The following is a 14,328-nucleotide window of genomic DNA, read 5'->3' as shown; positions in this document are numbered from 1 at the left end:
CTTCTGCAATCCACACACCTTCAGTCTATCCTCATAGGGCACATTCCACAGGCCACTCGCCATCTTGGTCACTCACCTCTGAATCCTTTCCACCCAAGAAACCCAGGAGACAGGACTTGAGCACAGTAATCTAGATGTGGGTGTATCAGGCCTTATAAAGAGGGATAACTTCCTTATCTCTACATGATAACGTGTTCTTCAATAGTAGCCAAGTAATCTTAGGACTACCTTAGTAATATGTCCTCTAAACTTTAACTCTGTGTTTACCACCATCCCTAAATTTCTAGCTTCATCTATTTCCTGGAATACAGTGCCATCAGTGTATAATCTATTTATCACAAAGTGTATAACTTGACATTTTTCGACATTAAACTGATACCCATTAACTTTTGCCCATACTGAGAGCCTATTTAAATCTTCCTGCAAGCCTCTACATCGCCTTGATTAATTATTACTCTTCTTAATTTCGCATCATCAGCAAACAACTAAATATTTCCTTTCAGGTCATTTCCTATATCATTTATGCATAAATTAAACAGCAATGGTCCTAGCACTGAACCTTATGGCACACCACTAGTCGCCTGTTTTCGCCTCGATTCTGCTTCTACATATACCACTTTTTGATATCTGTCCAGCGGCCACCCTGTTATCCTGTGTTGTATCCATTCCCATTTGTTCTAATATGTGTAATAGTGTTCCATGTGGTATTGTGTCAAATGCCTTTGCAAAATCATTGTGTAGCCATTTCCTTTATTCGAATCAGCTGTTACTCTATAATAAAAAGTTAGTAAATTGCTAAAGCATGACCAACCCTTCACAAAGCCTTTTCATTCTTGCTGACGCAGGGAGTTCACCCACTGGAAAATTAATGCATCTCGGCTTCGTTTCCAGCTGACTTTGCATTCAAATGACCCACGAAACAGAAGGAGCGACTCAGCATGTCTACTTTAATTAACTTCAACTGCCAGTCTGTCTCCAGGTGGCAGACTAATCACCTGCTCTCAATATGCCGAGCAATAGCAGATGAGGACGCGTAGATGGTTGGATCATGCTATGATATATGTCCTTAGTGACGTGTGTGGGATGTTGCGAGGTAATATGTTAAACCTCTGTTATCTGCTTCGTTTCTAGGACAAAGCATTCTGACGTTGGTTAATTGGCCGAGCTTGCCGATGTAATTAGACGTTTAAAACGAATTTAGTGCCGATCTCCCATATAGTATCATATTTTTATCTACCCATTCTTGAATTCTCTTTTTTACCAATTTTCCTAATACTTTTGATTCTAATACTGTGATACTGATTGGTCTATAATTTTGCCCTCTTTCCATCCCTTGGAACTCTATCAGAGCTGAGACTTAAATTAAACAGCTTAGTAAAAGGCATTGAACATTCTAGCAAAATCATAGCTGATATGCCATCTAATCCCCCAGCTGTATTTACATCAAGATTCTGCAATATCGTAAGGACCTCCAAATTCATCCACCTCTGTTCCCACATTAGTGTCTGTCATATAATTTAAAGCAACAACCTCACTAGGAAGATATAGGCTTGCAAAGGGGTCACTCATAACTTGACAATTTTATCTGCCTCCATCTTCTCGTGACCATCATCACTCACTAAAGGTAATCTTCCATTGTCATTCTTCCTCTTACTTAACATATACTGAAAGAACTCGCTGGGATTTCCTTTGGCCTGCTTGGCTCAATTCTTCTCATAACCTAATTTTGTCTTCCTTGCCATGCTGGTGACCTTTCTCTTCATATACCTTCTACAGCTCGTGCTTAATGATATTACTCATTCATCTAACTCCTACCTGATTAACTCTCCTTACCCGAGGTATACAATTTAATATTGCTTCCTCTAGATGACTCTTAACTATATGCACTACTACATCCTTACCCTGCAGTGTTTTATGCCATGATACAGATTTAAGCTTCTTCCTAAGCATGTAATAATCACCTGTCTTGTAGTTCCACAAATACCCCTTTTTTGATAGAATATTTCTCATGTTTTATAATTTCCTAAGTCAAGACCGCATGTCACTTTCACCAATTGGAGGCAATCATGTTACCTTGGTTATGGATAGCTCTTCTGATCTTATGACCAGGTCCAATACTGTCCTATCCGTAGCCTCCCCTCCATCACATGCTGCCTTAAGTAATTATCTCTAAGCAAGTGTATAAAGTCTATTTCCTTTCTGCCACACATCTTTCTTTCTTCCAGTCTATATCTCCATAGATATAGACTGCATAATTATATAATTATAGACCCCATAATTATCACTCAACTTATACTCGTATTTGCATTTACTAGTAAAACTGTACATTTATTTAAAAAAACATTTAAATACAGGGCACCAACTTTATTTTGAGTGCAGTAAAGATAATAAAAGACTCCACTATGGAATTGAGCCACTTGAGAGATTAGATTTTGATTGGGAGGGGGGGGGGGTAGATTTTGTGTAAACCAAAAATTGAATCTATATTTCATTAATTAACAAAACCATCTGTACTGAAGTTCTACCAAAATGTTGAAGAAATGGAAAGTATTCCGCTTAGTCAACATGAGGGATGATGAACTTTTTGCTATTTGCTTAATTTTTCTATCAGAATAGAAATAACTGCAGTACAGGTATTATTCCTCTTTGCATTCCTGGTTTGCTTACATGCTCATCCTCAAAAATGCTGAACTCAAGGAATGTGCATTTCATATGAAACCCCTCTTTAACCTCACTAAGCATGGCTGAATTAATTTGTTAAAAATGGGACTGCCATTATAAGACTAGAGTTACTCCAACTTTTCTAAATAAGGCATCAGTTCTTTTTCAGTGGTTTTATGTAGCTGTCACACATGAAAGGCTTCTGTAAACCTACAGTACATTATGGGTACTTTTGTACCTTTTTTGTACTTTTTTTTTTCATTATATCTACCCTATAGATATAAAATGATAAGCCTTTTTATGTAACGTTTTTTGGCAAGTTATTTGAGACGTTTTGAAACTCAGGGGCTACCCTAAGTGTCGAGTCTTCAAAATTTGAGTCATCAGAATTCAAGGAGAACCAGCCTACCAATCCAGAACTCGGGGGAGGGCATCAGGGAGGGGCAGAGCCCCCAAATATATATATATATATATATATTTTGTATTTTACTAGAACAGGATATCCAGAAACCTGCTCTAAATGCTATAAACAGGAAACATTTTCAAGCTACTTCAGGCTTCCAAAAAGCAGGACACCCACCCAGCAATGAAATTCCACATTTACCTAAAGATATTCATGGACATCCATGTTCACAGTTGGATTCAAATATGAAGGCTGGGGAATGGACATGCATTAACTTGCCTAACAAGGGCAGCAATTACAATCTGAATTAGTTCTACAACAATCTAATTGAGTGCTGTTTTATCCACAGCTGTTATTCATGCTATGAAGATGCTTAGTTTTGCAAACCAGCATGATACTTTATTTTGTTCTTCTGGTAGTGTTTATTTACAGTGAAGCACATTATGAATAATCACTTAATCCATCAATATATTCATAATATATTAAAATTTCATTGTTATCTTAATTTTTACAGCTGAAATTCATGTTTAAGAACTTGAATGTAAACATTTCTAATGTAAGGTAGGGAACTGGACAAGTAATATTAATCATTCCAATTTTCCAAACATATACCATGCTACTGAACAACTGAAGTGCATGCTTTTTATACAGAATAGGAAATAACTGGAACGTTCCATAACATTAATGATATTTTCAAGGAAATTTAATATAGCGAACTATAATAAACTATGTGATCTCCTACAAGTTTGCTATAAATTTTCTATGGTAAACTTTGGCAATATGACAGAATAAAATTAGAAGTATTCAACACTGATCAATCCAATCTTATTTTAAACCAGGAATCTAATTTTTTTAAAAAAATGACAATCTCAGTAACAAAACCAAGCAATCCCCTCCCCCCATACCACCACACACACACACACACATACAAAAACATTCAATCTGCTTCTTATATGTAGTGAAATAAGACTCAAGTGCAATATATAAAAACAACAGAAAAACAGTAATCTTTTAGTAAATGCATAATTTTAATTCACGATTTTCAAAAATACTTTAGTTTTAACTATCTCCATTCCCAAACTATTCAACCATCAAATATTTTTCTATCCATTAAACAGTAGTTATAAATATCAGATCTAGTGTTCAAAATACAAAATATTGCATACCATCATCTACAGCTAAGATTTTTACTTCATGTCGACTTAACGTTTCTCTGTCTAAAGCACGCTGTATATATACATCACCTGATTCTTGAACAATCCTGAAGTGGCGTTTTTTGTCAGAAGCACGTTCAATACTATAGCTATATATATATAAAAAATGAAAAAACATCACAGATTAGATAGAGTGAGCCATTTAAAATGGACACAACTTTTTAAATCAGACTAACCAGAAAACTGATTCAAATTAGAATGAGTTCTAAAATAAAACTAAATAAAATTCTCATAAACTTATTTTTGCATATATATATATATAAATTTTTTTTTTAAAAGGTACTTCTAACAGCATCCATTAATTTCACTAGAAAGAGTTTCCTTGGGGTAATTTTTCTACCACAGCTGTTATAACTGTCTCACTAACTTTCTTTTCCCATTCTTCTTAAGAGATCATATCCATACGTGGCATTGATTTGTTAAACTCTGTGGCGACTCATGTGAGTGTGATATTTTAAATAAAAAATAAATAAACTTAGATAGCTCTGCTTAATTATTGAGAATGATATTAATGTTAAGTTTATTTTTAAAACATTTTTAATATAATTCTGCAAGAGTGATGCCACTCATACACTCTGCTAATTTTCCCCATAGCTCTCATATCTACAAGTTGCAGTCTGCTTGTTCCAAACTTACCTCTCAGACTTAAAACTGATATCATTTCCATCGTGTAACTTTTTTGTTATGGCGTTATTACCCTACAGAAATTTATTCAACTGGCTTCACACCCTTCTTTTCCATTATCAACTTCAATTTCATTTGCAAGTGTGACAAAAAACAACTCTGCCTAAATAACAGAAATGTTTGGTTTGTTGTACTGAGAATAGAAAGGATGTTTTTGCTATTACAGCCTATTTATATACTTTTTTTTTTATTGCTAATTTTTATACCAAGCTTGTTACTGTAGTTACTACATTCAGTTAATTCATATTTCCAAATTTAGGGACACAAAACACACATGTTGAAATGATAATTTTACTTATTAATAAAATAACACTTGACGTTTTAACCCATTTTTGAGGTCATTGTCATCAGAAGGATACATGTGTATAGGAAACCAAGCTACATGCTCTTGCACTCTATAAAGGCAAATTAAATCTACGCTGTTAATTAATCTTATTCTTAGCCTGACCTCTAGTGATAAAAAAAATTAAAATAAATTAATTAAATAAAAAACTACAATAAACTCTACTGAAGTCCTCCTGTACTAAGATTACTACCACGATTCTTCTGGATTGGTACAGTTCAAGTTGTTATTGAATGTTATATAAAAAACTTCCCTTTTATATTGAGATTTTTCTTTGGCTTGTTCTAGTTGCTATAGAGGCTGCAAATGGGTCCTCCACATCATTGGAATGATTAGACCATCATTTTTGTTCAGATTTGGATTATGTTTGAGCATTTCACATGCTTCTTTAAATTTCCTCTCGAACCAGGTTTTGGTGCAGTGTAGGGACTTGGTACCTTTCCAATCAATTCTGTGGTATGTTTGGAGTGCGTGGTCAGAAAGGCCAGTTTTTCCAAAATGGAGGTATTCAATGTGTCGTTTGTGTTTGTCCTTCCTAATTGGGATGATTTGCCCAGTTCCCCCCCCCCTCCATGTATGGTAAGTTACATGTGTAGCGTATTTTGTAAACCCCTGGGTGGGCTAGGTGTGGAAAAGGATCTTTGGAAGAACTGAGTAGGTGTCTTAATTTTGTCTGGGATTTAAAGGGGGTTTTGATGTTGTATTTGTATAGTGTTTTATTTTTTTGGACATGCCTCTAACATAAGGTATGGCAACAGCGTTCTTGAAATCTTTTTTGTTTTTAGTGGTATCTCTGTGGAGGACCTTGTGAATAGTTTTTTTTACTGTATCCGTTTTTCATAAATGTATGGTTGATGATCTTGTATTGCTGGTTTAGAGCTTTTTCATTTGAACAAATCATTTGAGCTCTGTGTGGTGCTTATGAACTCTAGTTTTTGTGTTTGGTGGTGATAAGAATTTTTGTGTATGTACTGTGTGTGTGTGTGTAGGTTTGCAGTAGACTGAGAAGGAGAGACAACTTGAGAGAAGACGTGTGACGAGTGTGTCTAGGAATGGAAGAGAGTTGTTTTTTTCCATTTCAATGGTGAATTGGATATGTTTGTGTTGTTTGTTCAGGTGGTTAAGGAATGTATTTAGTGCTTCACGGCCGTGGGGCCAAATGGCGAAAATATTGTCGACGTATCTGAACCAAATTTTAATCTTTAGGCATGCTGACTCTAGAGCTCATTGCTCAAAGTCTTCCATATAGGGAGGGGTGTGTGGGGGGGAGTGGTGAGCCCATGGCTGTATCCTCTTTTTGAAGGTAAAAATTGTTTTGCCACGCGAAATATCCGGAGCAGAGTACGTCGGCAAAGAGGGGCCGTGAAGTTGTGTGGAAATATGTTCTGAAAGCGCAAGACAGTAACATTGATTGGGACATTGGTGAAAAGGAAAGTTATGTCAAAGCTGACTAATAAATCTTGGTCGTTGAGTGTAATGTTTTTAACTTTTGTTCATGAAATGTCGTGTATTTTTTATGTAGGAAGGGGAATGACCGACCAATTCCTTGAGTGTGGCTGCTAATTTTTTGGCTAAGTGATAATTCAGGCTGTCAATTCCTTCAACAATCAGACATAGTGGTGTTTTCAGTTTTGTGTATTTTTGGTAGGCTATAAATTCTGGGCATGCGGGCATAATGAGGTATTGGTTTTTTAATTGTTTCTTCTGGTCGGATTTAATTAATTCAGTTGTTCTCTTTTTGATGCATTTCGTGGGATTGTAGTATACCATTTGGTAAGTGTTGTGGTCTGATACCAAATGGTTCATTTTATCTATGTAAGTTGTCCGATCTAAAACAACAGCGGCATTCTCTTTGTCTGCTTTTGTGATTATAATGTCCTGGTTATTTTATTTATTTATTTATTTTTTTTTTTTTTTTTTTTAGGGATTTGAGGGCCAGTTTTTCCATTTTGTTTAGGACGGTGCTTAGTTTTTTGTTTGAATTTAGCATACAAGATGTTTCCATGCACATTTTTTCAGCTAGATTGGCAGGGAGGGATCTTAAACCTTTCTCGATATGAGAGAGAGGTTTAAGATCCCTCCCTTTTGTAAAATTATATTATTGTTATTTGTATTTGTTCAAAGTTTATATTCAATAATTTAATTTATTCTTAACTTAATTCTTAGTCATAACGCCGAGTGCTCTAATCCATTGCTTGATTCATTCACCTACAATTAATCCTCTTTCTTACCTTTTTGACCCTCCCCCCTTTCTCAAGGTTGTAACTATGTTATTCATGTGCACATAACTTTATAACATGTGAATTTGCCTTGGACTAGAGCCGAATTCCTTTGTTATAACAGCAAGCGTATTTCTTCAGTTTTGATTTCTGAAAATTTATTTTTATTTCGACTGCACCATTAGAAATCGCAGATAAGATTTAAATATCCTTCTAAAAGAAAAACCACTTTGCTAAGCACGGAAATACTTCTAACTCTCAACACTCTATCAAGCAACATAAAACTCTATTCCACAGTCGTGGCAAACTATCCCCTTAGGTCACATTGGTTCGATTTTTATGAGTGCATTGGTATGCAGGAATCAGACAAATTTTTTGACAAACAAAACAATTTATTCACACTAATCAAGTTACAGTAAAGCTTTATACTAAGCACACAAAAATAATTCTGACTCTATACTTCTCATAACTTTAGCTAGGAGCTTAAACTATTCAACCTAGTTCAACAAATTTTCATTACTTTCATTGACTATAGCAATAATTGTGCCTACACTTAATTCATATATTAGAAATGCCTACAATGCTATATAACAGGCAAGTTTAAACAATAGGTAACAATAAACGCTATTTCATCTCACAACACTACACAGGTAAATTCTCAATGTATAGCTAATTTCCTTCAGTCCTTAATACTAACAAACAAATACGGTAGAGCAATCTCTGCTACAATTCTTGCCTTTAGTTAATCATATACAGAAGACCTTACTTGGTATTAATTCATCTAGTCCACATAAGTAGATCCTTGAGATCGTTACCATCTAATTCACACACAGGCACTTTCTTTCGACATCGATGGGGCACTTCTACTGGCACTGGAAGTCTGGAACTCACTTCATTCAATGCTTAAACGACCCACCTAACATTTTTGGTGTCTGTTGGCTGGAACGGGTCCCTTGACCTAGAATTGATGGGACATACATGAACTGGGAGCCCGAAGGGAAAACTGGGCTAAAGCTTACTTTTCCAGCACAACCATCAATCAGGGACAGCCTCTCCGTTTTTAGCGGTCCTCCGGCTGCCTACGACCGACCTTCCCAGACCAACTCCCACTATGATGACTGACCTCAGACAAAACAAGGTGACCTGCTCCGTGATGACGACCTCTTTGCCCTCGATGTCTCCCCCTTTTAAGCTGCTCCCTTGACCTTGGATTTTGCTATCCTGTCATTCCCTTGGGTATTCACATGGGTCCTAACCCACCACCTTTCTCGGTTGCTGTGTTCAGGTGGGAAACCCCGTACGTTCTTGACCTTCGTAAATCTGATAGCCTCAGGTCTTATTTTAATCCATCTGGGATATTTGTTTGTCTTAAATATTCTATTATTACAATTCTTTTATACACATTTTTCTTTGTTCTTTGTCTTAAACATTCTAACATTACAATTCATTTATACATAATTTTCTTTGTGCTTTGTTGTACAGTAATTTAGCAGTCAGATATTTACAAAATTTACAAGCAAATCAATCTAATTTAAATTCCTAACTAAAATCAGTATAGACAGAATTTAATTTAAAATTTCTGTCTATACAGGATTTTGCAACAGTCAATGACCAAGATTTATTAGTCAGCTTTGAAAATAACTTCCCTTTTCACCAATGTCCCAATGTCAACGATACTATCTTGCTCCTACAGAACATATTTCCACATAACATCGTGTCCCTCTTTGCCCACGTACTCCGCTCCGGATATTTGTGTAGCAAAACAATTTTTACCTTCAAAAAGAGGGTACAGCCATGGGCTCACTACCCCCCCCCCCAATAGCTAAGTTTTATATGGAAGACTTTGAGCAATGAGCTCTAGAGTCAGCATGCCTAAAGATTAAAATTTGGTTCAGATACGTCGACAATATTTTCGCCATTTGGCCCCACGGCCGTGAAGCACTAAATACATTCCTTAGCCACCTGAACAAACAACACAAACATATCCAATTCACCACTGAAATGGAAAAAACAACTCTCTTCCGTTCCTAGACACACTCGTCACACGTCTTCCCTCAGGTTGTCTCTCCTTCTCAGTCTACCGCAAACCTACATACACAAAAATTCTTATCACCACCAAACACAAAAACCAGAGGTCATAAGCACCTTTAAACACAGAGCTCAAACGATTTGTTCAAATGAAAAAGCTCTAAACTAGCAATACAAGATCATCAACCATACACAGAGATACCACTAAAAACAAAAAAGATTTCAAGAACACTGTTGCCATACCTTATATTAGAGGCATGTCCAAAAAAATACACAGAACACTTCACAAATACAACATCAAAACTACCTTTAAACCCTCGACAAAATTAAGACACCTACTCAGTTCTTCCAAAGATCCTCTTTCACACTTAGCCCACCAAGGGGTTTACAAAATACAATGCACATGTAACCTACCATACATGGGGGTGAAACAGGGCGAATCATCCCAATAAGGAAGGACAAACACAAACGACACATTAAATACCTCCATTTTGGAAAAACTGGCCTTTCTGACCACGCACTCCAAACATACCACAGAATTGATTGGAAAGGTACCAAGTCCCTACACTGCACCAAAACCTGTTCGAGAGGAAATTTAAAGAAGCATGTGAAATGCTCCAGCATAATCCGAACCTGAACAAAAATGATGGTCTAACCATTCCAAGGATGTGGAGGACCCATTTGCAACCACTATAGCAACTAGAACAAGACAAAAGAAAAATCTCAATACAAGAAGACTTGGTGAAGTGGTCCCCCCCCCCCCCCCCCACCCCCAATATTCAATAGCAACTTGAACTGTACAAGTCCAGAAGAAAATTGTAGCATAACAATCTGAACTATACAAATCCAGAAGAATCATAGTAATCTTAGTATAGGAGGACTTTAGCAGAGTTTATTGTAATTTTTTATTTAATTAATTTATTTATTTTAATTTTCTTTTATCACTAGAGGTCAGGTTAAGAATAAGATTAATTAACAGCGTAGATTTAATTTACCTTAATAGAGTGCAAGAGCATGTATAGGAAATACATACTCTCGATACATCAACAGATATCTACACACATATCCTTCTGATGATGATCTCAATACAGGGGTCGAAACGTCAAGTGTTATTCATTTCAACACGTGTGTTTTTTTTTGTGTCCCTAAATTTGGAAATATGAATGCTGATCACCATGTAACCTTATAAGAAAAAACATTCAGTTAAGTCCTAAAATCTTGCACTAGATTTATTTATGAGTGCCAAATCATTTGTGTAAAGCAGACCTGAGTTTAACATTGTCAATGTGGATATCTATTTGAGGCCATTTTCTTTGTAATGGGATGAATATAGACAATAAATACCACAGAAGATAGCATGCAATCGTGCTTGTACCTGAAATTATGAACCACTTTCCTATTAATTAAAGATGACAAGAAATTATATTCTTGGTTTTATCCTTTATCCAAGTGTAAGGACAAAGTTTGCATGTGAAGTCACATCATGACTGGCCTACTTGTATATAGAGGTTAATAACTTCACATCAGTTGCCTTAGTATTCCATAATGCAAAGCACATATTCTTATGGACAAGTATCATGCTATGCATTATGGGAAAGGTCATTATCCAGATCACTTTTCACCTTTATCGAGATCTCATCAGAGGGAGCCCGACCCAAAAGTGATACCAAGGTTGAAGTAATGTAGAAGTCATGTTTCCATATACAAGTAGCCAAAAGGGACAAGGGGTCACTTATTATTAAAATACTCTGGATTAGAGATAGATGTTGAAAGTTTTTTCACTTGGTTATGCTATAAATTAAAGATGCTAAGAAATTATATTCTTGGTTTTATCCATTTTCCAAGTATCACTTCACGACTGGGCTACTTGTATTAATATATAGAGGCTAATGACTAGTATGAATAAGTAGTAGCGGCCTTTCACATAATGCATAGCATCATACTTGTTAGTAAGGATATGTGCTTTGCATTATGGGAAATTAAGGCAATTGATGCATAGTCATTAGCCTCTATATACAGTAGCCCAGTCGTGAAGTGACTTCGCGTGCAAACTTTGTTTGCTTACACTTGGATAAAGGATAAAGGATAAAACTAAGAATATTATTTCTTGGCATCTTTAATTTATAGTATAACCAAATGAAATAAAAAAAACTTTAAAGAATCATTTTTGTGTATGCTGGACTTCTGGCTTCCAAGTTAATTACAGGCTATATATATATATATATATAGCCTGTAATTGAATTTATATATATATATAAATTGAATCTATATATATATATATATATATATATTGGTCTGTATGACATTCTGCTTCCATTATAAAGCTGCAACATTTTAACAACCTTTGCTTCGATGTGTGATAAATGATCCTCTCCCCTGCACTATTTAAATACACATTCCTGATTCCTTTATTTGTCATAAAGTAAAATTTATTCCTGATCACTCCTATTTGTTTAGAACAAAGGGTCTTTTCACATATATTTACATAACTCTTATCTGGACCACTCAGCAAGAAAATGCTGTTTTATTATCTTTTAGCAGATGGACACAATGAGAGTTCTGCTTTAATTTCTAATATCATTCTCTATCTCCAATAATAAAAGAACTCAAAACTGTATAACTACTGGATATTTCAATCTTTTTATTTTACTACTTATCTGATTTAAACCTTTTTCAAAGTACTTTCAAAAATACAAAAGAATTCATGTCATCTACATCCTCCCTTACATCTGCTGAGTTACTGCAGCCACCAATTATTTATTTAGTCCTGTTAGCCTCTATCTCACACCAGATAGACTGAAATGAATTACCCTCTGAATCCCTGTCCCCTCTGATATTCTTTAATTATCATTTTCCCCATCCAGTTTCTTCTGTCCTGCTCTGAAGACATCCCTATTCCTTGCGCTCTATTCCGATAACCATATCATCCTCAGCCAACTACATCTCACTAATCTAATGCCTATAGCTTTTGGCCAAGATGTGCTGATCTTATGAAGTCACTATATTAATTTCTGGTGTTTCATATGTACTAGCTTTTGGGTTATGTATTTATTATACATAATTTTTGTTTTGTCATTGTTTATGGTTAATTCCTTCTTTTTTACTTTCGACATTCAATGCACATTTCATTTCTTAAGTTGTTCTGCTCAGTTGCCTAAAAGAACATTGTCATCAGCAAATTCTAAGTGATTTAGATCAATTTAATAATTCTTCTATTCCATATTTTTAAAAATTTCTTCTAAGATTGCTGGAAATAGTTTAGGAGAAATGATATCTCTCTCTCTCTCTCTGCCTTACTCCCTTTTGTTATAGGAAATTACATACTTGTTGCTGATTTTATAATTATAATTGAAGTTTTTTTTATATTAATATAAACTTTTACAATTCTTTAATTTTTTTTTTTTTTTTTTTTTGGAACTTTTAACAGCTTGGTACAACTGATAATGAGATTCCTCAGACCACATGACTCTAGTCCACTCTGCAGAGGTCCGATTTTGATGGTCCTGGCACCAAGCTGTCCAACAGTGGTACATGATTAGGGTATCGGCACTCATAGCCCATGGCATGCAGGGTACATTGCACTGTTTGCTCACTGATGCTGGTAGGACCTCAGACATTAAAACTGGATGTGCTTTGTGCAGCAGTTGGTCTGTATGAGCCTGGACAGTCTACGTCAACCCTAGTCATTAATGATGTGTGTGGTCGGCTACCACTTGCTCGCTGGATGCCAGTATACTCGCAGTAGATTCTTGATATGGTTGCCCTTGAGAATACTAGGTTTCTTACCACTTGGGCGATAGATCGACTTGCATCGATAATATGTCCATGTGAAAAGTTGCTAAGATCACCATACTTACCCATGTTCATCAAATGCAATACACTTGGGAAGCCCCAATGTCTACCTATTTACCATCTGGATTCAGTTTGGATATGTTTCTCTGCATGGGAGATGCCAGTGTCAACTTCCCATCACTGCTACTCTAATGTTTTGTCCATTGAGTGTATATATATATATATAACCCAGAGTGATGTATTTTTGTATTCTGTTGGTAATGATTTTTGTAAAATATTTTGTATATTATTGAAGGGAGCTGACTGGGTTATAATTTAAAAATTATCTTTATGTCTCTCTCTTTTTTTTTTCAAAAGTACAGTTATTCTCATTATAGTCAACTTCAAGTCCAGAGAAATGGTCTGCTATGACTTTCTCTTAGCATAGAAAAGGTGAACAAGTTTGATATAATTGTTTTTGCTTATTGCGATTATATCAAACTTGTTCACCAACTTATTTGAATTAGTTTGCTTCTTTTCATTAGTGTACTTTTTCCCCTTTTGACAAAACAGAGCTAAGAATTCAAATAAGAGGACTAAGTATAATGAATACAAGTCAGAAAATAATGATAATCAGGTAAAAAAAACTGTTTGTTCATAAGATAATTTACTAACTCACTTGTCAGCACAGTTGGCCATGGAATATATACCCATTCATTAGCCAGCTGGCTTTGAGTTTGAATTTCACGAGTATAGATACTTACTGATTGATTGATTTGGATTTTCATGATGCAAGGACAGCAAAGATCATACTGCACCAGGAAATGGGTTACAGAAGCATATGGGTTGTTGATAGGGGAAAAAAATTACACACACACACATATATATATATATATATATAAATTAAATAAATAGTTACAAGGAGATAAAATATATTTACAAAGATTAGTATTTACAATATGGCATTTACATATATACAAATCCATAATCAAATGTCTTAGAATA

At 35.3% G+C, this 14,328-nt stretch overlaps 1 protein-coding gene across 1 annotated transcript in view; it reads right to left on the bottom strand.

The window, feature by feature from the left end:
* Positions 1-14,328, bottom strand: part of LOC150103211 (neural-cadherin-like) — a 540,895-nt gene that overhangs the window by 180,440 nt on the left and 346,127 nt on the right. The window contains exon 22 of the mRNA XM_090397648.1: positions 4,231-4,367. Within this exon, the coding sequence (XP_090253774.1) occupies positions 4,231-4,367 (137 nt within the window). The remainder of the gene's footprint in view (positions 1-4,230; positions 4,368-14,328) is intronic.

Source organism: Typopeltis vanoorti, chromosome 9, assembly GCF_054136105.1.
Source record: "Typopeltis vanoorti isolate ZY-2024b chromosome 9, IOZ_Tvanoo_1.0, whole genome shotgun sequence".
Taxonomy (NCBI): domain Eukaryota; kingdom Metazoa; phylum Arthropoda; class Arachnida; order Uropygi; family Thelyphonidae; genus Typopeltis; species Typopeltis vanoorti.
This window is presented reverse-complemented; position numbering and strand designations above follow the sequence as displayed.